The following is a 24,262-nucleotide window of genomic DNA, read 5'->3' as shown; positions in this document are numbered from 1 at the left end:
TAACATCTTGTGTTTCAGGCAAGGAGGTCCTAATCGTCAAATTCGTAAAAATTGAAATATTGTATAATTCAAACAATAAAAAACAAAAGAAAGTGAATGAGTGACATCATCGACTAGTATCCCTAGATTAGACCTCAAAATAGCCAATCTGGAATAAAATAATTGGAAATGGTTTTTCAACTGATTTGAGTAGGTATGGGTGTCAACATTTACCAAAAAAAGTTAGGAGGAATACGGGTTGGGGAAAGTGTTTTTTTTTCAAGGTCAAAGGTCAATGACCTTTTCATATATACCGTATAATGATATCTCTGAGATGGAAAGGCGCAGGTTGGTGATAATGGTGTCAAAATGCACAATCTTTTACCAGAATATCAAATGAAATAGAATTAAGTACCTAGCATGCACATTCACCGACGAAATTCAAGGTCAAAGCCTTTCAAAGGTCAATGACCTTTTTACATTATATACCATACTGTATAATGGTATCTCTGAGATGATAAGGTACAGGCTAGTAATCATAGTGTCAAAATGTACAGATTCTTACAAGAAGGTAAAATAGAATGAATGTGAGTACCTAGAATGGACATTCACCATTAAAATTCAAGGTCAAAGCTTTCAAAAGGTCAATGACCTTTTTACATTATCTATATCATACTGTATAATGGTATCTCTGAGATGAAAAGGCACAGGTTGGTCATCATGGTGTCAAAATGCACAGATTTTGATCAGAAGATCAAATAAAATAAAATTAAGGACATAGAGTGCATATTCACCCATAAAATTTAAGGCCGAAGGTCAATGACCTTTTATATATTATATACCATATTATATACTGGTACCTCGAAGATAAAACGGCGCAGGTTGGTGTTCTTGGTGTCAGAATACACAGATTCTTACAGGAAGATCAAATAAAATGAAATTAAGTATCGACAATGCATATTCACCCTTAAAATTCAAAGACAAAGGTCAATGTCCTTTTTGACATTAGATAATAATAATGGTATCTCTAAGATAAAACACTGCAGGTTAGTGATCTTGGTACCAAAATGCAAAGATTTGTACAAGAATCTTCTGAAAATGGGTAGGATAGGTCTAACTCTCATGTCACAGCTAGCATCATTTGAGAGCATTTCCAAACAGCAGAGGGATGATGATGAAGTGAAGGCCATCATTAGAGCTGCATGTATATCAACTTCAACAAAAATGAATTCCCGTATTATTATTAATTACCTCTCATTGCGAGCTGCCAGAATCTCTTGAGATGCTAATGTTGCAGGACAAAACTTCATACCTTCTCTCTGCCGTACGTCACCCATGATGCTATTTCTACTAGGTGTCAGTTTGTACAAGGATCATTATTTGGTCCAGAATAACTGAGTGTTATCATGCACAACTTAGGCATATGATATGACAGCACCACGTCCAGTTCTTGAGAATCTAGCTATGCAACATATCAGCAATAATATAGACCCTGGTCTGATATCCATTGACAGAACGTTATTAGGCTTTTATTGAATGGGCCAGATCAAAGTCCTGAAAATGTCAGGTTTTCAAAAGTTTAATTACTCTTTGCTGAAGTTGAGACACTTAACTTCATTTACTATGACAAAAGCTGCAGCTCTAATGATTGCCTTATTTTAATTCTTCATCATTGCCCCTGGCTATATGAAAATGTTCTTAGATGATGCATGCCATTAGGGTTAGGCCTATCCTTTCCATTTACAGATTAAGTTATAGTTTATAGTATTGATTGTAGCAATTGAGGTTAGTGACCTATTGCTACAGAAAAATTAGTACCTTGATTTAGATTTATAAAATGCATATGTAAATATTCCTACTTTAGACAACTTCACCATTTTAGATTATATCATACATGATTTTTTTTACACTTTTGGCAATGCATTACTGCAATATATATATTAAAAAGTGTTATTTGATATGGATTTCGCCTCGAACTTGTATTTTGACGTCATCATTGTCAAGGAATCAACTATTAAATTTGTGTTCATTTTCCATGCAGGTCAGTCGTTTTCCCATCAGAATCACTATATACAATGAAGTTATCAAGTTATCGACCTATTTACTTAAATTCCCTGACGTTTTTGATATAGTTGATTGACTTCTAACATGTCTAACCCTTAAATATATTTTCCATGGCCGCCATTATTTATCCTTATTTCAGAGTGAAATTATTAAACATCCAAGTTTTCATTACAAATAGGAATCTTTCTTTCTATAATTCACAAATAAAATGTGAATATAATAATTATGAATTACTATCTTTTTTTGGGGGGGGAATCATGCATGGATGTATAAATATGTATTAACTTTCTTGCAAAAATTGCTTTTTGACACCAAATCACCAACCTGCGACTTCTCATCTCAGAGATACCATTATACCGTACATAATGTAAAAAGGTCATTGACCTTTGAAAGGCTTTGACCTTGAATCTCATTGGTAAATGAGCATTGTAGGTACCTTATTTGATTTTATTTGATCTTCTTGTAAGAATCTGTGAAATTTTGACACCAAGATCACCAACCTGCGCCTTTTCATCTCAGAGATACCATTGTACCGTATATGGTATATAATGTAAAAGGGTCATTGACCTTTGAAAGGCTTTGACCTTGAATTTCATCGGTTAATGAGTATTGTAGGTACTTGATTTGATTTTATTTGATCTTCTTGTAAGAATCTGTGCATTTTGACACCATGATCACCAACTTGTAGTATTTTATCTGGGAGATACCATGAAACAGTATATTTAAAAAGGTCATTGACCTTTGACCTTAAAAAAGCACTTTCCCCAACCCGTATTCTTCCTAACTTTTTGGGGGTAAACGTTGACACCCATACCTGCTCAAATCAGTCAAAAAACCATTTCTAATAATTTTACTCCAGATGGTTACTAATTATGGGATACTAGACTCTCACATTTGGATGTAACTGGCTCGTTCATATAACTATTTTGTTGAAAATAAGCAAAACTTTGAAATGTCATAACTTTCTTATTTTACATCCAGTTTTGATGAAATTTTCAGCATTGTGCTTGTCTGATTTTTCTCTATTGATTCAAATCAACATTTTTTCTGAGGTGGACTTGACCTTTAAATGGGAGCGCCTTCACGGGGGCTTCTTTCGATCTGGGGGACGTGAGTTCGATTCCTTGCCAGCAAGAAATATACCCCCATCATGCTGCTATTTTAAGAGGTCAGATGAAGGGTACCCGGGACTAAACAAAATCATGTTCGAACGCCATGCTAAAGCCTGGGAAACAATAATAAGAGGACGCAATGGAGAACAGTTTTCGGAACTGGAGTGGCTACCCTAGGCAAAATTAACGTACAATAATGATTGTCTTTACATTTTTACATAATTTGACATATTCCGGAATGTAGTAACTATGATATTTAGTTTTCACTTTAAATTTTCAACTAAATTTATGTGAATTTTGGAATTTGAAACCAATAGAAACAATACAATTCAGCAGGCTTATAAAGCAATGATTGTGTGACTGCCATGTCGAACCTCTAAACATGCTAAACATGGAAGTCAGAATTAAAACTCTCATGCCAGTGAGCGTAGCGACCAAGAAAGAAAATTCCCAATTTCAACGGTTAAAGCGGAATTTTAAACATAAATTTCAAAGGACAGGGACAGAATTTTACTAAGTATGATTCAACATCCCTGCTAGAAATGTTTATTCATTTGCATGTGTTTACGTTTCACAAGATTGTATACAAGAATTACACTTAATCGTGATATATCATATCCTTACTTTTGTCCTAATTGTTTAGAACATGTAAGGTTAAAGAATGGACTGACACTTCGAGAGGGTAGGGTTGAGGTACGCATCAATGGAACTTGGGGTACACTCTGTGACGACAGCTTTGACGTCGAGGACGCTCACGTAATCTGCCGAAGTATGGGCTTCACTGGGGCACTTGGTATTACATCGCTCTCGGAGTTTTGGCCGAGTTCTTTGAAGGTCCACCCGGTTGATCTGCAGTGTACCGGGGAGGAATCCGACTTCTTGAGTTGTCCCGGAGTTAATCTAGTTGTCCAGCAAGAGGAATGCAACTCAAATCTGACGGAGGCTGGCGTTAGATGTTCAGGTATGTTGGAAATACAATTTATGACTCTTTTCATTTTCTAAACAAAGAATAATTTTCATATATAGATGTACATATAACTAAGGTAATGAAGGTGATAGGGATAAAATAAAGATGATGTTTTTGCTGTTCATGTTGAAGAAATGATAACTGCTAAACGGGTGCAACGTCTTGCCTTTGGTGAAATTGGAAGATTGGACTAGTTATCAATTTGCGAGCTGACCACGATGCAATTTTGCTAATTAGGAAGAGACGGTTATATATATATAAAGGAAGAGGGCCCTTCGCAGAACGTGTATTGCAGCGCATCATGTTCTATGTACAGACGTAAATAACTCAATAATTGATGCAAGACGTAGCTTCAAGTATCTCTTTATTTCGGCTAGCTTTCGGCCAGAATTAGGGCCTTCATCAGGCCTACAATGCATTGAAACAAAGTGGAACAAAACCATACAAATAAAATCGTAATACCAACAAAGTAAATAATGGATAATCAAGGGTACAGAACAGAATGATTACACTAGGATAACTAATTGGCAAAATAACAACAGAGGGGGTTGAGTACTGAACAGAAGGATTACAATAAGATTACAAAAAATATCAACAGAGGGGGTAATGGCTTAAACGAGACGGTGGAATACAATAGAAATGATGGAGGACAAGGTATTTACCGGCATTGAGATTAACTGTGGATTCTGTTCATCTGAAGTAGTAGTAGATCTTGTGTAGGTAATACTGTGAAAAGGAGGATAATTTTTCAATTGTATTTCTATTTGTATTCCACCGTCTCGTTTAAGCCATTATCCCCTCTGTTGTTATCTTTTTGTAATCTTATTGTAATCCTTCTGTTCAGTACTCAACCCCCTCTGTTGTTATTTTGCCATTTAGTTATCCTAGTGTAATCATTCTGTTCTGTACCCTTGATTACCCATTATTTACTTTGTTACTTTGTATTACGATTTTATTTGTATGGTTTTGTTCCACTTTGTTTCAATGCATTGTAGGCCTGATGAAGGCCCAAATTCTGGCCGAAAGCTAGCCGAAATAAAGAGATATTTGAAGCCACGTCTTGCATCAATGATTGAGTTATTTACGTCTATATATATATATATATATATATATATATATATATATATATATATATATATATATATATATATATATATATATGTATATATATATATATATATATATATATATATTGCATCAGGGGTTAAGTCCACTTTTGACTATTTCGAGAAAAAAAAAATGTTTTTCATTCTCACTTATTGCAATATTCTCATGAGAAACTGAATTGTCATGATGTACTACCCTATCATGTAAACATATAATGGGGTATAAAAGAAATCTGTCTTCAAATTCATTTCTATATATTTGCCACTCTCATTCACGTTTTCATTTGAATTTAAAATTTTCTTTGATATCATCAGAGTGACTAAACATTTAGAGGTTTAGAGACAGAAAACAATATGAAAAAATTGACCTAACCCTTTTTGAAAGATGTGTTCTTCAGAAAAGTTTAGTTGCAAAAGGGTAAGGTTCACTCCAAGAAAATCTTTTTTTTTAATTCTCCCATATTGCAATATTCTTATGCGAAACTTAATTTTCATGATACCCTATACCATGAGAACATAAAATTGGGTGTAAAAAATCTACCTGTCTTCATATTTATTTCAATATTATTTTTCAAAAAAATTCTGTGTGGACCTAACCCCTTTTGCAACTAGACTAAAATGGACCTAGCCCCTTTCAAAAAAAGTAATTTTTCTTTGTCATTTTAGTTCACTTTTTAATAGGAATTTCTACTTTTCTTGGGTATCATCTTATAGACCTACTAAAATTCTACATTGAGTCACAGAAATCAAATTTGATGAACAATGGACCTAACCTATTTCGAAAGTGGGCTATATGTATATATATATATATATATCAGTGGCGGATCCAGAGGGGGGCGCCCCGGGCACGCGCCCCCCTATTTTCGCCGGATTTTTTTTTGATGGTTATATTTACTGGATTGGTACAATGTAGTCAATATCAAGGGCTAGATCTAGTAAAAACTATATTTTAACTTACGCTCATGGCCTTTGTGTTCGCACAAATGCACCTCTGTCATATGCAATATGTAAATTCCGGAATTCCAGGGCGCGCAAGTCGATTGGTTGGAAAGTTGCACCACTTGTAATCGGGAGTTGCAGTGCAGTGACCAGAGTGAAGATGTTGGATTGGATATAATTTTTCCCGAAATTTTGTGTTTTTTGTAACATGCGTTTGTCCGTCTTTATGGCAAATACATTTAAATTGTAAGTAAAAGATCGCGAGAGAATGTGTCAACGATGCGAATGATAATGTCTATCCCCGAGATTATTCTTCACTCAAAGATGAAGCCCTATAACGGGCGCCACGTGCGCAGCATTATCATTCTGCCTTGGTCATGTACGTTTTCACTGAAATGTATAGGTCAGACATATTTGTATTTAATGTAAACTAACTTTTACACTTTCTGGTAGATTCAGAGGCATATTATCCAGGGCGCCCCAACTAAGTTTCGCCGAAGCAATCATTCCAACAAATTAAAAATGAGTCAGTATGTGTCTTTTATTCATGAAGTTACAGTGATTTAAGTGTGCATTTTTCTTCTAAAGGTGCTCTCAAAATACGACTTTTGGACATGATTTTTTGAAAGTCCTTGCCGCGGGAGGGGGTATCCCCCTCCCACACCCTCCCCCGCTCGGTCGCTTCGCTCCCTCGCCGCTGGCGCCACCCCCCTTTTTCAAAATCCTAGATCCGCCCCTATATATATTTATATATATGTTGTCTTTTATAAAATTTACAACGTTATTGGAATAAAAATCGATTTCCTTCGAGGGCAGAAGCATGTGGTACATTTGACGACTTGGCTACCGTGTATTCACATTTATAGGCCTATGTTTTAAAGAGAGAGAACGATGCAGATGTGGTGGTTGTGAATAGGTAATTTTCGTATTTACTATGGGGAAACTCTCTACAACGCATCAATTCCTTTAAAAATGCAATTTAAATCTCAATGGGGGAGCTGGGAGACTTTTTTCGAAAGTTGATGGACTGAAGATTTGCACCTGATGAACAATTGCAAATGTGTCGTTGTCCTGAGTCATGAGATTCCGATGCTGTCCCGGTTCACCAAATCTCGTCAAAAGCCTCTCAGCTCTCTCCATTGTGATTTGACTTCCATTTTCAAAGGAATTTGGTGCGCAGTAGAGAGTTTCTTCGTAGTAAATGCGAAAAGTCCGGTTACTTCTATCTCAACACAGATTGTCGGGATGTCAGTCCTCGTTGTGAAGAATGGGTCAATCAAGGAGCATGCGAATCTTACGCAGGAGAAATTCAACATGTTTGTCAGAGTAGTTGCGACCAGTGTACACTTTTCGACCTAAATGGTGAGTAGTTTAGATCGCCGGTTTTTCATCCCATTATTTGCATACATTCTTTTCAAATGCTTACATGGTTCCTTCTTTTCTTCTCTCTTTTTTAACGATGTTACATAAGGGGCTGGCGCCCTTATTTTGCTAGAGCTGCTGTCATGGCTGTGAGTTCTGAGCTTACCGACTTGCCCGTTAAATTGTCGGTGAACAGAGCAGCAAGCAGGAGGGTACCACGTCCCCATAAGATATAGCTATGAATTTCAGTGGGTGATGCAAAACTGTACTTGTAGTAACTTAAGATATGTTTATTGACTAAATTTATATTTTTATTTGCAGAGGCTTAAATGTTCAGTTGTGAATCTCAACAGGAACCGCTGCTGCGTTAGCACCATGAACGCATCTGGTCGTTGGGTGCGCTCAAAGACAATACTATCATTATTACACGTCACTCAATAGGTGCGATTTAGTTTAGCAAATTCATTTGAGACCAGCCAGCCCCAAAGTCCAGCAATATATCACCCCAAATAAATAATATGATATTTTAATTGAGCTAGAAAAATCACATCCTACGCTTTTTAAGCATATGTTGTCAATCTATCATCAACAACTCGCACAAGTACTTGACTGAATGCTAAAGATTTTCAGTGAGAGTACGAAGTTTTTTTTTTTTTTTGCTTTGTGGATCACGAGATGCACAACCTGTTGCAATCTCTAAGAATCTTCTGAGCAGTCTGCAAAAATTGCGTCAAGCGAAATCTTGTATCTGTTTTTCTATACACTCTCAAAATAGTTGGGCAAAACGTGCCCAACTTTTAACCAACCCTGGGCAGTATATTGTCCACACAACTATTGTTTAAAATCTGCCCAAATTGGGTAATAAAAATAATAATTGGGTAATAAATTCGCTCAATTGGTTAATGATTGCCAAGAAGATATACATATATATCAACATACCATACCCACCGCAATGGTCAGTATGATGTCCAACATTTTAAAGTGAGTGAAGAAGAAAGTTATTTTTTTAGACAAGCCAAATTTTATTATTGTTTTTTTTATTAAAAGAAATACAATGGCTATTCACAGAGAACCTTTCGGAGCGACTTGTTGGTTTTGGGGGTGGTTATGGTCATTTTTCTTCAAAATAAATGAATTTGATAAACTGATGTTTCCAAGTATAACTTAAACAAATTGAAATATAATTATGTCATAACTTGAATAACAATGAATACCTTTAAAACCAATGTCTTTATGCAGATACAGCAACATCGATTCCTTGGGAAGAAACATGTATGACAGGTCAATGCTTTCTCGATTCCAATAATGGTGAGAATTTACTTTGATAATGCTTAAGAATAAAATCACGTACTTCCTAAACCTCCTGCATATTAACTTCATAAAATTTAAGACAGTTTTATCAGTTGGTCAAGGGTACACTGCGTGCGAAGTGTCTCTTGTTGAAAATTACATCTCAAGGGTGGTAAAATATTTATTTTGGCGTTATAAGCCTGCAATTAACACCGCGGTTGTCACTTTAAGGTTTCAACATCGAACACTAAGCTCGTGTAACATTTTTTGTCTCAATATTTGTTGTGATATTTCTTTTAATATTTCTTTTGGTGTTACAAACCTGCAATTAACACCACGATCACTTCAAGATACGAATAAACAACACTAAGTTGTTGTAATATTTATTTTGGTGTAAAGCCTACACCACGGATGTCACTTCAATGTACGAACATACACACTCAAATGCTGTAGGTTACTTTTTTGTGCTTGCCAAATTTCTCGGGACCTACCTGACCTACATTTTGTGTAAAAAAAACCCACCTTTTTGGCTTGTCAGATTTCTCGGGAACAGAAGGACCTTCATATTCTGTATTAAAACCCTTTTAATTTTAGCATTATTGTTTTTGTTTGCTTGTCAAATTTACACCATTATGCCCTCTAAAAAAAAAAACGAAAATCGTTCCCAGGGCTCTGAGGAATGGGGCTATCTGAATAGTACCTTGATTTATCTGTTATTTATTTTCCTTGTTATCATTATAAAGTTATTGTAGTATTATTGCATTATTGTTATTAAGATTATTATCCTTATTACTATTATGAATATTATCGTTATCATTTTTTTTTATTATCATCATCTACATTCTCAATTTAATTGTTATGATTATTGTTATCTTCATATATCATTTGTGCCATTGTAATTATTGTTATAGAGTTTATCATCATTATATTAAGTGTTATCTTATGTAGGACCCCAAGGAAGAACAGCAGTATTTTGCAAATACAGCTGAATTGGGTGATCCTCCGTTATTGTTGTATGTATATCTCCTGTATATTGTATATTTTTTAATTTTGATTACGGAAATAAAACAAACAATCATTCCATCGATCTTATCCCCAAACAGACACGAAGTGCATACCAGTTGTTGATGTTTGTGTGACAGTAGGATGGTACCAAGGTAGGCTCTCACTTCAGTCAATTCCACGATCATTGTTTTCTTGTGTCATACACAATTTTTTATCTATTTCATTCCAAATTTGATTAGAAAATTATATATTCAATGTGTGTCGTTGTATAATTGACACAAACCGGTATTCTGAACATTGTATTTTCTCTGTCATATCTCGGAACGTCCCGCCCAACTCTACACAAACAGACCAATCAAAATTACCGTTAGTTTCAAGTGAAAGTCTTTCTAACCGATAGCAACACCCGACTGGGCGTAATGCACTTAATTATACAGAAATGTCGTTCACACGATGGCCATGTCCGTACAGACGGCGTCATAATTTATAACTACAAGATGAAAATAATATTCAAAAACACAACACTACTCCAAGATTTTTTCCGCATTTTAACCATTTATTTTTTAATTTCTAGTAATCTGTATTATTCGTTCTAATAAAATGCATACATACATAATAAAGAAAATATGAAACAAAATGACAGTTGCAGCTGTGAATACACAAATCAAAATACACTTATAAACATAGCAGACAAATGTATCAGAACAGAGACATAATCCGAAATCATGCAAAGGGAGTCTTGATAGCGAATATTAGATGCGTTATCAATGACACAAACCATTTAAGGGGGATTGCATTGAGGGAAATAAACAGTATCCGTATGTAAAGGGGTTTCTTTACATGATCTAAGGAGGTGTTGCAAGAAAAGATTTTCAATCAATCGCAAATATTATGTTGTAATGTTTATTTGGTCACTTTTAACAGTAGCAAAACAGATTACACTCCATGTTTCATGGAGCATCGGATTGGCAATCAATCGCAGATTTGCAATTAATCGCGCAGCATATGCTTCATTTCGGAAACGAAAATAGACTTGTAATTGATCGCAAGTTACTTGAAACGCCCCATAAACTATGTTTAATTCTTATTAGTCATATACCTTTACATGTATATCATTCTGTTGCAGGGATCATATGCATACCTACTCCTGTTGAACCAGCTCCATCTGTCCTGCGTTGCATGTAAGTTAATGTACCAAAGGCTGTTGCAAATCTGCCTTTTTCTTATTAATATTTTTTTAATGGGGGGTGTATAAGGCGTAAGGTAATTTAAAAAAGGTAAATCAATTACAATATACAGTAACAGCATGAAGGAAATTAGTACTACGAAAAAGATTCATCTTTACGTCATATTTTTAAAGTAAATGAATGAGGAAGAGAATCAGCCATATCTGGGCCTGCCGCACTAGTCCACCTCCTGGGGGCGTTTCATCAATATTTTCGTCCCACAAGTTGTCAGATCTGACAACTTTCCTGGATTCTGATTGGTTGAGAAGCACTGTTACTATAGTAACTGTCGGATAAAACAGGACTTGTCGGATAAAACGTCAGACAAGTCCTTTCATGAAACGCTCCCCTAGACCGTTATTTTGCACGATACGACTACCAAACACATAACACACCACATCCCCATAACACGCATACACACACACCCCCTGAATAGTCACATTTTTTTCGGGGAAAGTGAATCAGTGGGTTAGGCCCCCATCTCACTAGGATGGCGATCATGGCGACCATGGCGATCTGTCTAAATCCCGCAAAGCGTAGCATAATCGTCCACGAATTCTATTTTTAGCCTGAGAGGCGATTGCACTGCAACTTCACTGCGACGGACCTGCGCTGAAGGTGATGGTAATACGCTGATAGTACGACGCTGCCACTCTCTTGTCACGATTTGAGGCAGATGTGATGCGCTTCTTCTGAGATCAAAGCGACCGTACAACGAGGCTCATACGCTAATTAGGACCTCTGTACGGTGGTGCTACGAATGAAGCGATTGTGATACGTTCATGATGGGCTCTTGAAACGATTTCAAGCAATCGGCATATTAATCGCGGCACATGAGACATTTTTCATTCGATTGCCAACCTCCGACCAAGATGGATGTCCATAATTTGGTTGGACTTATACATCTTAGCATTATACAACAACATCAGTTAGAAGTTGAATACGAGGACCTGATACGAGGACAGGAGGAGGCCAAAAAGATACTGGGTCCGATCCTGGCTGTCACTTAAGTCATAATATACAATGTTTATTAAAATTTCATTCAAAATATGTCGATGAGCCTAATAGTTAATATGAGGGATGCGTCCAGAAAAAGAGCATAAAAATCTTTGATATTCTGTTGATTTTTTTTCCACAAAAGTTTGTCACTCAAAATTGTTAGGTAAATTCCTTTCAAATTTGCTTATAAGAAGTAGTCTACTGATGTGAGAGCACTCATAAGGGGGGGGGGGCACAATGCCAGAATCCCCATAAAATGTGCTGAGTCCCAATCAATACATCAGTGACAAAATTTTAATATTGTCTCCTGTCACTGTAGTTAGAATTCATTCTTTTTTTTAAAACAATTAAGTCAATTTATATATTTTTGCGGAGGTAACCCATTGCGTCAAGACATGTGAGCGTCTGTTTTCTCTCTTTCGAGCTGGCTCGGCTTTTCATCCTCCTCCTGTACCCCCTCTTCCTCCTCTACCACCACCATATCCTCTTGTTCTTCCTCTTGGACCGCCGGCAGCCCTTTTTGGTCTTTTTTCTGGGAGGTATATTTGAAAACGTCGTGGTGTCGTCTTGTAATCTGTTGAAAATGTGATAATCCGCCACCATCGGGACGGTGTTTTGTAGCAGCGTGGACGGTCGCTGCCCAGTCATCAGCGGCGCAGCAAAAGCGCAACGCGAATGCCTGCAGCGGGCTGAGAACGTGTGCCACATGCCACCAAAAGGAAAAGCGTCGTGGTGGAAACGGTGTAAAACGTGTCGAGCGCAAGGAGTCGCCTTGTAAACGGAAGCAGCGTAGCAGAATTGTCTTGGGAACGGGCCTGAAAAACACGAGAGATCGGTGCCGCTTTTAATGCGCTTCTACTACGCTTTTATGCGTTGGAGCTCCGTTACAGCTACGAATATGTCGTTTGTAATACGCTCTTGACTCGATTATGATGCGCTTTAGCACCTCCGCGATCTCGCTACGTAAGTTTTGAACATGTTCAAAATTTTGTGGCGACCAGGAAGATGGTGGCGATCTTTGCCGCTTCTGAAAAGATCAAGGTACGACGGAGATTGAAAAGATCAAGCCACGTTCAAGCTACGATATACCACGCTTTGTCGATTTTTGACGATCGCAGCGGAATCTCCATCTAGTGAGATGGGGGTATAAGGTGAATCACTGCGGGTACGTGAATCAGTTGAGGGCGTGTGTGTGTTGGTTATGTGTGCGCGCGGGGGTACGGTCCGATATGGTTTGCCCAATCAATAAAAATCGTCCAGGACGTGGACTACTGCCGCACCGGAAGGGTTAACGAATATTGGCAAGTCTTTGATATTTTCTTCCTTTTTTACAGATGTGGGCGGAATTACTATCAACATGTACTTTCTAAATCTAGTCATCAATAAATCAATCCATGTTCGGTGTTTTCGATTCTGATCAATATGTGTTTCGTTTTGGATCCGATTCTGGCAAGTGCACTGTAAAAAAATTGGGCAAAATTTTAACCAGCATGAGGGTAATTATGTATCCAACCAATTTGGGGTAGTATTTTACCTAATGCGGGAAGTATATTGTCCAGTAAGGTTAAAAAATAAGCAGAAATTACTTTAGAACGAGCAAAATTTTCATCACACTGGATAAATAATAATGCCCAAAAGAAATGCCCAATGTTGGTTGGATACATAATTACCATCATGGAGCATTTTTACCCAATATTTTTAAAAGTGATGGCTTTTGCGGTACTTGTGGCCGAAGGCCATAAATCAGCCGATAGTATGATTTTTATGACGTCGCTACGATTTGAAATTGAATATGCATTTATTACTACAGGGATTGACGCACGAGTACAGTTTTTTTTATATCAATATTCTTAAAACTATTTATCTCTCAAAACACCACAACAGTTTATTGGTCGCAATCAGTTCGTAGAGTGTTCGACAGTGAAGATAGAGTCGTCAGTGCGATGTACGGTGTAACCATGATGATGATGATGATGATGATGAAAGCGATAATAGTAATGATGATGATATTGATAATAATACATTTTTATTTAGCGCTTGATAAAATGGAAATGACATTTCTAAGCGCTTCGCAAACAAAATAATACACCAGTCATGGGATCCTCGGTTGCCCGCTCACACCTTTTCCCCCTTCCAGGGGGGGGGGGTCCAACAAGAATTCCAAGGCTCAATTGCTAGGCATTCTTTATGGGTTTTCGCATTCTTCGACTTACGTTCTTTTACCTATGAAGCGATTGTACTTTTCTTTTGAAATGTATTAGGTATCTTAATTCTGGCTTCTTGTTTCTTTGTTTCCACATATGTAGGAATGTGTCCACTGAACGCACAAGGTCGACGCTATCTGCTGAAAGATTAGTAAATGACTTTAGAATAAAGACATGGCAACTGCCTCAGAGATCGAAGGAAATTGATGGAGATTTAGAAATGATTTTTAAAAAATTTGCTGCAATCTACGCGTACTTCCAGCTTTATAATATAGAATTTCGTCCTGAACACCTATTGAACCGGCAGAGACAGGTTACGCTCTTGTAAGTTGTAGTGATAATGATATTGATAATAACAGTAATTGTAAAATATTGCTTTGAAAACGGACATACTCAAGCTTTTCGACATGCCCTCATCCGGAGTAGAATCGCATGAAGGACTAAAACGCTAGAGCATAACAATGGCCTATGCTATAACAGAACCGAAACTAGACAATGGACGCTAAATGGCGACCCGTGATTGGCTGTCAAGTAAACAAGTTAGGCTTGGTACCAGCCGTATATTAAAGCGAAGCAACTGAAACAGCGCAAGGGTTCTTACGAACTCCTGGCGAAACAGATGAGTGCATGTCGAAAAGCTTGAGTATGTCCGTTTTTAAAGATATTTTACGATTTTGAGGTACCAAACAATTTTTATAGCAGTAATTATAATAATAAAGGTTATATTAATAATAATAATAATGGTGATGTTGATGGGTTCATTCTTTTATATAGCGCAGTTAACTTCACTGCGCTTAATACCTGATACATAATTAGGCCGACCATGCCTTCCCCAGGCCACGGCTAGCTGAGATATGCCTCCATAGTCCAGGATAGAAGATGCATAACCTTTGTTTCTTATATAGGGGAAGGCGGGGTAAGTTGTGACAGTTTTTGCTTTTTGCATGTTAGAATTGATATGATTAATAATCTTGTCGAAATAAGTACCTTGCCTTGAAATTTAATTCTTCTGAAATATTTTCCACCTATATATAACTTTCTATCCCCACACTGAAAGGCATCGTGACCTTTGAAAAAAACGATGTCAAATGGCTCAACTTGCCCCATATATGGGGTAAGTTGTGCCACCTTCTGGGGTAAGTTGAGCCACAAAAACTATGTGCAAAATGTATGGGGGGGAGAACCAGCATGTCAATTTTTGGTTTAAAGTCTTTTCACTTGCTAATTCTCTATAAATAATAACATCCTATAAAAGGAAAAGAGCAGTCATGTTAATTTGCTCCTTTCAGCCTGCATTTCAATCGATTTTTATGGTTTGGTTTTAAGATACATTACCATAGGAATTACCAAGGCTCAATTTGCCCCATGCTGTTTGGCTCAACATACCCCAATCAGAACTTAGTGCGATAATTTTGTATCCACACATCTATTATGCATCCATCATATAAAAGACTGACAAGAATGAAGATCCATACCTGGACTAATCATGTTGTTATCATGTCTTTATTATATTTAAAGACGTGTGTGTTTATAAAGCACTTATCTCTATTTCACACTCTTTTTTTACTTTTTTTGGCTGAAATTCATATTTTTCCCTCTAAAAAAATACTTTTTGTTTCAAAGTTGGAAACAATGTGGTGATGGGGTTAGGGGTTATGCTATGGGTCATCAATACATGACACCACCACAATGTCTGACTCATTCATTATTGGCCTGGGGCTGGTGGCTCAACTTGCCCCTATGCTCAACTTACCCCGCCTTCCCCTACACATTTTTGTATTTGTTTGTGTCCCCATTGTACATAATATTGTCAGGGCATTTGGTGGCTTTTGAAATGCTCCATTTATCACATATATGATAAACGGTACACTTCGTCAGCAATCATGTTTTTGATCAATCATTTAACTAAAAATAAAAATTACTTGCATTTAGTGCTCACTTTTGTGAAATGTTGTTTTCCCCATTCACATTGTACTTAATACAGAATACATGGGTCTTTGGCGGCCATTTTGAATATGTAGAAAATACGTTTTGTCATTTTTTTTTTTCATAGAGTGTTTCACTCCTGCAACACAAATACTTATATTTATATCCAATGTGCGGGTAATTTCATGATTTCATGGGTAATTTGCATATTTTGGCGGCCATATTGGATTTTTCGGAAAATGCTCAAGGTTACACCAGTGGCATCATTCAGATTCAAAATCAGCGAACCTCGAATTGACAAGAAACCATAAAAAAATATTGTACATATGAAAAACAAGGTTTGGTCCGTTTTGTATGGGACCTATCCTGGACTACATAATATAGGCGCGAAAGCGTTCAATGAATAATTTCCAACGGGTCTATAACCGGACCTCAATAGGGTCGACTGCAGCACAATGTCGATCAAATTCTTGCTGAATGAAAATATTCATTGTATTGGCTGTAATCGAATTGAATTTATGCCCTGTCATCAAATTTCAACCATGCAGGCCTTTACATGTGCATGCCTTGCAAAAATTCGTTATATTCCCCCACATTCGAGATAATAAATGTAAGAGTAGTGACGAACTTGTACGATGTAACATATTTCAATTTTGCTCTATACTATAAGTGAGATTTCACTCGAACTTCTCTTATTCTTTAATTCACAACTCCATGTAATTGGGGAATTTTTGTCTTTTAAACTTACCGGCTAAAGCCGGAATAATAATAATATCATGTGAAGCAGGGTCCGGTGGTAAAATAGTTTACAGAACTGAAGTTGCTACCCTTGGCAAAATGTGACGTTATTATCATTATTATACCAGAATAAGATTGGGTTTAACCAAGTTTTCCCGAGAAGCTATAGCAATATGAGTGATTTTACGGCAAAGTATTAATTTCAAACACGCTGCTAAAAAAAGGCAATAAACAAGAGGAGCATGTGTAAAATACCTCCATAAAATATGCGAAGATTAAACAAAACAAAACCTGTTTCTGTTATTGTTGTTCTTGTTTTCACGGACAGTAACTGAATTCAGCTGGCACAGTTATATATTCTGTTGATATCGTTCTTTTGTTTTCTTTTTTCCAGATATATATGGCGTGTGAATTTGACCTCTATCGACGATAATGCTTTTAGTGCATTTCCGAGTCTCCTCACGTTGTGAGTTTTAATATTTCTTGAGTATGAATATTGCGATTTTGAAGGAGTGATCATTTCAATACGATATTAAAAAAATAATGATAAATAAACCATGATAACGATTCCATGTTTCTTCAATTTTCAAAACATACAGAGGAAATCAACTTCACCCATAAAATATGATAATGAAGCTAACATGAGCATTAAGGGGAAGTTCACCCTGACGAAAATTTTGTCGTAAAATATTCCGGAACAATGAGATAAGTCACTCAAACTTTCCAGAATTCCCAATTAATTAATTGATGTAATCTTGTTTTACAGACTCTTAGGAGAAAACAAGCTTAAAGAGATCAGGAATACAGCGTTCGCTGGTTTACAAAGGTTGGAATACATGTAAGTCATGGGCGATGTTATGGTCATCATCACAAAACTACGGGTATACCGCCCCGCAAGTAAAGTTAAAAGCCACCACGTTTTGCCTAGCATATAAAACAAGTTCCAAGCGGCGTCATAAGTAACGACATGATAAGTTGGCCATCTGAGGTGAACGAAAAAAATCTTTAATTCTTCATATTTGTATCACCACCAATTTCAACTATTACCATTATAATTATAGCAATTATGTTATTATAAAGACGTTGACCATTATAATGATTACTATCGGTAGTAATAATGATAGTAATAAATTCTGACTATCATTATTATTACTACTATTCTCAGTAGTAATGCTATTACAATTATTATTTATGATTGGTGTGCTCTAATCTTTTTAAAAATAAAATCAGGAGTTCTAACATAAATGATATCCAGAGCCACTGGCATTGCACGTACTCAGCAAAAACTGTTGTGTTAACCGATGTACATAGAGGACCACACCAGTTATTTTACACCGGTGTTAAATTGGTGGTGTTAGTTTTACACCTATAGGTGTGATTACAACACCTTTGGTTGTTACATTTACACTCTTTGGTGTTATGTTCAATCTTTAGGGTGTAATTTTAACACCTCAGGGTGTGGTCCTCTATTATTGGTATCAGTTTTAACACCACAGTTTTTACAGTGTAGCATAATGCCTTTCATCTGTCATGTTTATGATAATTGTTGTTTGCTCTGTCCCACAAGTAATCTCCAGTTTAACGAGATATCTTCGATTGAAAATGGTACATTCGCACATTTGGACAGTCTTTTCTTCTTGTGAGTATTCATCTTTTAGAAAGTACTAATTAAGTAGAGTCACATATACACTGTAAAAACGCCGGTGTTGATTTAACACCAACCTGGTATCTATATCGGGAAACACAAGAGAGGTATTGAAACAACACCGGTTTGGCGCTAGGTATACCAATAGTGTTTAAACAATATCGGTTTGATTCTAAACTGGAGTGGTTTCAACGCTTCTCTTGTGTTTACCGATAGATACCGGGCTGGTGTTTAATTAACACCCGCATTTTTGAACGGTAGGTCTTCATGGATAACGGTATCTTAGTTCGAAACTTTTCATAATCACATTTCAGGGTCGCCAGAGAAATCACTAGCGAGAATTGATCTGAATAAGAATATAGCATATAACATGGAATGATAAAATAATTAACCATCCCTAATTACTAAAGATTATTGTTTCAATTCTTAAAAGATAAAGTGCTACTGTGGCACCTCGGGAGCTTGAGTAGCGACTGCACTTCAGAGTGCTCAAATTTTAGATGTTTCAAAATAGAAAAAAATATATATAGTTCAAATTAAAACTAGAAAAATCAGCACTTCGAGGTGCAGTCACTGCAGAAGCTTTTTAAGTTCTTCACTAGCATTTCATTGTAGAGTATTTATCCAAGTTTCTGCACAAATAATCCCAAATACGGGCTCGGGGTTTCCAAACCTCAATTTCACATGAATCTGGTATTAGAAGACTGTTATTAATGTTTCAGTGTAAAAAGTTGTCCCATAAATGTATTTGAAAAAAAATGTCCGATTGAGCAAAATCTCCTTTGATTTTTTCTTTATTTTTAAGGGTGGTCCCTTTTTAACAACCAACGATTATGCAACATTTTTTTTTTGCATAATATTTTGTCTTTTTTTATATTTCTCGTAGCTAAGAGTTACAGATGTAGCCCCTTGTGATGGACGGTGCCATCATTAAATGGTAAACCTAAGATTATTCTTATCTTTCTTATCATAAAATGATTTAATAAAGAAAGAAATGAAAATAAATTTTCTTGTATTCGACTTTCAGGGATCTTTTCGGTAACGCCTTAGATTACATACAACCAGGTGTATTTTCTGGATTGACCAACCTTCGACAACTGTGAGTATTATACACCATACAGGAACTCTTTGTAGACAGTTTTGCACGTTTTTATCATTATCATTGTTATTATTATCATCATCATCTTCATCACCATCGTTACATTGTATTATTATTATCATTATATACATGTTCTTAAAAACCTAAACTCTTCTGATTGTGATTAGTGGTTTAATTGGCTTTCTATAGTCATATGTAAGTTGGCTATGCCCTAAATTTGTTTCCATCGTATATTGATCATGTTTACCACTTTCCCAATGTTCCCCATGATGAAACTAACTGCTTCGGTCATCATTCCCAGATTATTTTGAATGTATTGGGTACCACATACACAAACCGAACCTTTATTGCTTGTGATTAATGCCGCAGTTGGCTTTCCATAGTTATACCATGACTTTGGACCCGAGTTTAAAGTAATCCCTAGTTCAGAATCAAAGCCATTATTTATAATGAAAGAATCATAATGAACTCATCCATTAATGTCTGGAAATGTTCAATCACGCTCATCGTTCCATGTTATCTCTGTTCAAAACATTGACCAGGAACCAATTAGAGTTGTGGAAAGAGCGCCCCTGAAATTTTAGAATGGGATACTGATATCAAATGGCTATTTGATGCAAATGGTTATTTATTAGTATATTTTCCCAAATTATTTGATTCCATGTTTATGTAGTAAACACTTTGATAATCAGGAGGTATTTTTTATGAAGTAAAGTTCGAGTTGCGGCAAAGACAGACATGATTGCAACCAATGAATCCAGATGCCAACGATGCCATAACCCTACATGAGTTAGTATGCCTATTTGTAAATTACCTTTCAATTGATAGACTCCATGATTAATAACAATAAGTGTTAATCAAATAATCAAAATATTAGTCATTGAAACAAATGTTTAGCAATGGATATCAATGACAACCTTGTAGGATTACGACATCTGGATTCTTTACATGCAATCATGCCTTACTCTGGCACAAATCAAAAGTTACATCGCTGCAAAGAATAATTACTGCTTGTCAAAGCGTACCGACATTACCACATGAATATGGTCTCAAATTATTTGGCCGAAGATATTCTTTCCTGCCATACATTATGGTCCTGTGCTTATGACATGTTTTCTTTAATTTGGGGATTTGTGAGTTACCAAGATTTTTATTTCACTAAGACGGTAAGAATGAATGCCTTTAAGGGCACATCTCACGAGAGGATTAATGCAACAATTATTTAATAGAACTCGACTTTGCGTCTGTTTTTTTTAACAGTTATACTGTCTTACTTACATGATCCGTTTACTCACCCTGATCTCTTTTTTTCTTGACAACAGGAGTCTTTACGAAAATAGGATTCGAGGAATCGATAAAGGAGTTTTTGACGACGTGCAGGAATTACAATTCTTGTAAGTAACATTAAGAAAACTTAGAATGAGGGGAACATTGTTTCGATTATAATTTTAAAGTGGGAAAATCAGAGCACATTTGTATCCCATTCCTCCCTCACCCGTGAAAAATAAAGGCAGGGCCATTCGACATTACCGATTCGAAAAATAAGTATGTGCTATCCCAGTCATGGCGTAATTTCCGTCAGCAAGAAACTGATCCTCAATGTGCTGCACTCAATCCAGGTGAGGTAAATGGGTATCGGTAGAAAATAATTCCTTAAAAGGCTGTGTGCGCTATGAACGCCTAGCTTAGCCGGGTAATATAGGAGCGCCCTGAGGACATAGCAAGGTGGATATGTGCGCAATATTAATACCCTATATCATTATCAGGCCTTTCATTACGTGAGCAGAGGGTCACTTCCATGTTAATTCATAACGCATGGTAGGGAGGGGAAATTTCGCTATCAAAAATGCTAAGTGCCCCCAAAACAGAGATCATTGACCATTTTTTTCCATCAACGATTAGAATTGTGCATACCGCAATAGCTGTCACGAAAATGTATGCCATGAGTCAGTCCCCCCCCCCAAAAAAAAAAAGGTAAGCCTATTAAAATGAGACGCATCACCTTTAATACGTAAAATTCCTGTCATACTCTAAGTACTACGAGATTTATTACAGGAAGTACCAAGAGACATAACGCGCGAGTAAAGTTGGGCGTTGCCATGACACTGTACAACATGAATACAACAGGTTCGCGTCCTTTGACATTTTGTTTTTTGTGGTAATAACTGCATAAAGTACTGCAGGGAATAGGCCTACCTCACGACACTTTCCCCACTATCCATACCACGCTAACACATATATGAACACACGCACTACCGCAGTACCACAGGAAAGTACCACACACATTACCACAGGGCTACTACTGCCCCCCCCCCCCATGGAAAAACGCAGTATCTACATTTTGCACAAGTTGAGATATTAAGCATTTTTTTTTTCAAAGCCGCTCGAAAATATTTGATTTCTTATCATCCCTTTGTTATCAAATTATGGGATATAAATATGCCTATTTCAAGCCCCCTAAACAAATTTGTTGTTGTTTTTTAGTTATTGACCAAAATGTACATAATTTTGGGGAAACTCGAAGCAAACGCCCGGTTTCCCCATGGAAAAATGCAGTATCTACATATGATAAAAAAAGATTAAATCCATTCTTTTTTTATCATCACTTTCTCAGTCGATATTGGTTCATTCCAGTTAACAATATATCAGTGTGTAATTCAGAAGGGAAATAATAACTTAGAAACATGAAGGGCGCCCTCTGTATTAAAGTCCCAAACTTCAAAATGACACGAAACGTATATTCTCGTAAAGTTGTAATTAACACAATGTAGTGCAGCTGTGTTCAACTGTTTTGTGTTTGTACTTTGATTTAATTCAAAAATAGCCTTGAAATATCGAGGGCGCCTTCTACAAACAAGGGCGCCCTCTGTGGTAGAATCCCAAACTTCATGAAAATGGCCGAACTTTATTATAAAGTCGTAATAAACAATGCCTCCTGCATTGCTTTGTTTAATATCTTCTTTGTCTTTCTGCTTGCATGTAAGATTTTAATTTGATATATATATGTTCTTTAATCTTTACTAAAGAAATAATTGGTAACAAAAAAGATTATAATCTTGGCCGGTTTACCAATGAGAGAAAAGAAAATAACTTCCACACACTTCTAGGTCTAGATCTAACGTTCTAATGTTGGACTAGAACAAAAATCTAACACTGATTTAGAGTCTACAGTCTAACTAAGAATGCACACATAAAGTCAGACCCAAGACCTAGATCTAACTAGACCTTAGATCTATCGATGTAGAATCTAGAGGTCTAGGCCTAGATCTAGGTCTATGAAGAGAAGTTAGACCTTTCTAACTTAGGCCTAGATCTAGAGTCTAGATATAGACTCTAGATCTAGTTTCTATTTTTTTGTTTGGTCTAGATATAGGCCTAATATATGTAGGTTTCTCGGATCTAGATTTAGATTCTAAATTGTAAGATCTAACAGTTAGAGTCTAGACCTTTTATGTATGGTAAGGTCCCCCAAGTCTATGCGGTTCCTCTGCCTCTGGCTTGTCTGCGCACACGGTCGAGTTTCTGCACGATTCTAGTAAGAATTACGTAACGATCACTGTAAATTGTATATGTAGATCTACTTTAACGATGTAGAATTTTAGATCTAAAATCTAGATCTACATGTAGGCCTAGATCTAGATCTATATGCATAACGATCACTTTAGATCTAGATTCTACATGTAGGCCTAGGCCTAGATGTAATCTAGGCCTAGTCGTCTAACGTTAGACTTCTATCTAGATCTAGGTCTCGATTGTGAAGTCTAACTCATAGCCTTAGAAGTTAAATCTAGATTTAGGCCTAGATCTAGATCTAGACTCTAGGTCTAGACTCTCTTTAGATCTAAAATAGATTATCACCCAGAAAGCACCACCGCCACTGACAATGGCGGCTTAGCAAAGGCAAAGGCCAAAGCAAATAAAAGACCTAGATCTAGATCTAACGATAGACCTAATCTAACGTTAGATAGAATCTAGGGCCTAGATCTAGATCTAGCCTAGGCCTATGTTACCGGTGCCATTCTGTCACTAGCACATCGAGTCAAGCAACCCATTCTCGACATGATGCTCATCTTGTCTAAATTAATTAACGTTAGGCCTAACGTTAGGGCCTAGGCTGTTGGTATTTTACTTCATCTTGATAACTTTTTCATCTTTACAACAAATCTAAGGAGAAAATATCTTAACTTACCGATTTAATGAATCTCTGGGTGTTTTATTTAAGGCCAGAGAGACCATCAATTTGCCCCTCGAAAACATATCTGCAGCAGACAGCTGCTAGCTCCTACACTGACACTGACTAAATTTATAGTTCTGAGTTGCAGCGCAGTGCTGCATTCATTTGCACTGCAAGCAATGGAAATTAATGCTAGTCAGGTCTGATGCGTTAGCCTTAACCCATACTTGCTTAAAATTTTCATTTTCAATCTTATCAGCATTTACTTCAAATTTCTGACTCTCTTAGACAATTCGAGTTTTATAATTCGTATTGTGCTTATAATGAGGTTTTTTAAAAGTCAACATGCTTTACTGAAAAATAAAAGCAAAATAAAATCCAAACATACAAATTAAAGTCTAGTAAAAGACTAGCTTTGTAGACAAAG

At 36.5% G+C, this 24,262-nt stretch overlaps 1 protein-coding gene across 4 annotated transcripts in view; it reads left to right on the top strand.

Annotated features, from left to right (window-relative positions):
• Positions 1 to 24,262, top strand: part of LOC121421459 (G-protein coupled receptor GRL101-like) — a 32,847-nt gene that overhangs the window by 1,065 nt on the left and 7,520 nt on the right. For 2 of the 4 annotated variants that reach the window (XM_041616154.1, XM_041616153.1), the window contains exons 2-12: positions 3,799 to 4,116; positions 7,404 to 7,529; positions 8,769 to 8,837; positions 9,923 to 9,976; positions 10,951 to 11,005; positions 14,356 to 14,577; positions 17,312 to 17,383; positions 17,684 to 17,755; positions 18,485 to 18,556; positions 19,590 to 19,661; positions 20,984 to 21,055. In XM_041616154.1, coding sequence (XP_041472088.1) covers positions 3,799 to 4,116; positions 7,404 to 7,529; positions 8,769 to 8,837; positions 9,923 to 9,976; positions 10,951 to 11,005; positions 14,356 to 14,577; positions 17,312 to 17,383; positions 17,684 to 17,755; positions 18,485 to 18,556; positions 19,590 to 19,661; positions 20,984 to 21,055 — 1,204 coding nt within the window. The remainder of the gene's footprint in view (positions 1 to 3,798; positions 4,117 to 7,403; positions 7,530 to 8,768; positions 8,838 to 9,922; positions 9,977 to 10,950; positions 11,006 to 14,355; positions 14,578 to 17,311; positions 17,384 to 17,683; positions 17,756 to 18,484; positions 18,557 to 19,589; positions 19,662 to 20,983; positions 21,056 to 24,262) is intronic. The other 2 variants (XM_041616155.1, XM_041616156.1) reach the window with 2 other exon arrangements.

This window comes from Lytechinus variegatus, chromosome 9 (genome assembly GCF_018143015.1).
Source record: "Lytechinus variegatus isolate NC3 chromosome 9, Lvar_3.0, whole genome shotgun sequence".
Taxonomy (NCBI): domain Eukaryota; kingdom Metazoa; phylum Echinodermata; class Echinoidea; order Temnopleuroida; family Toxopneustidae; genus Lytechinus; species Lytechinus variegatus.
This window is presented reverse-complemented; position numbering and strand designations above follow the sequence as displayed.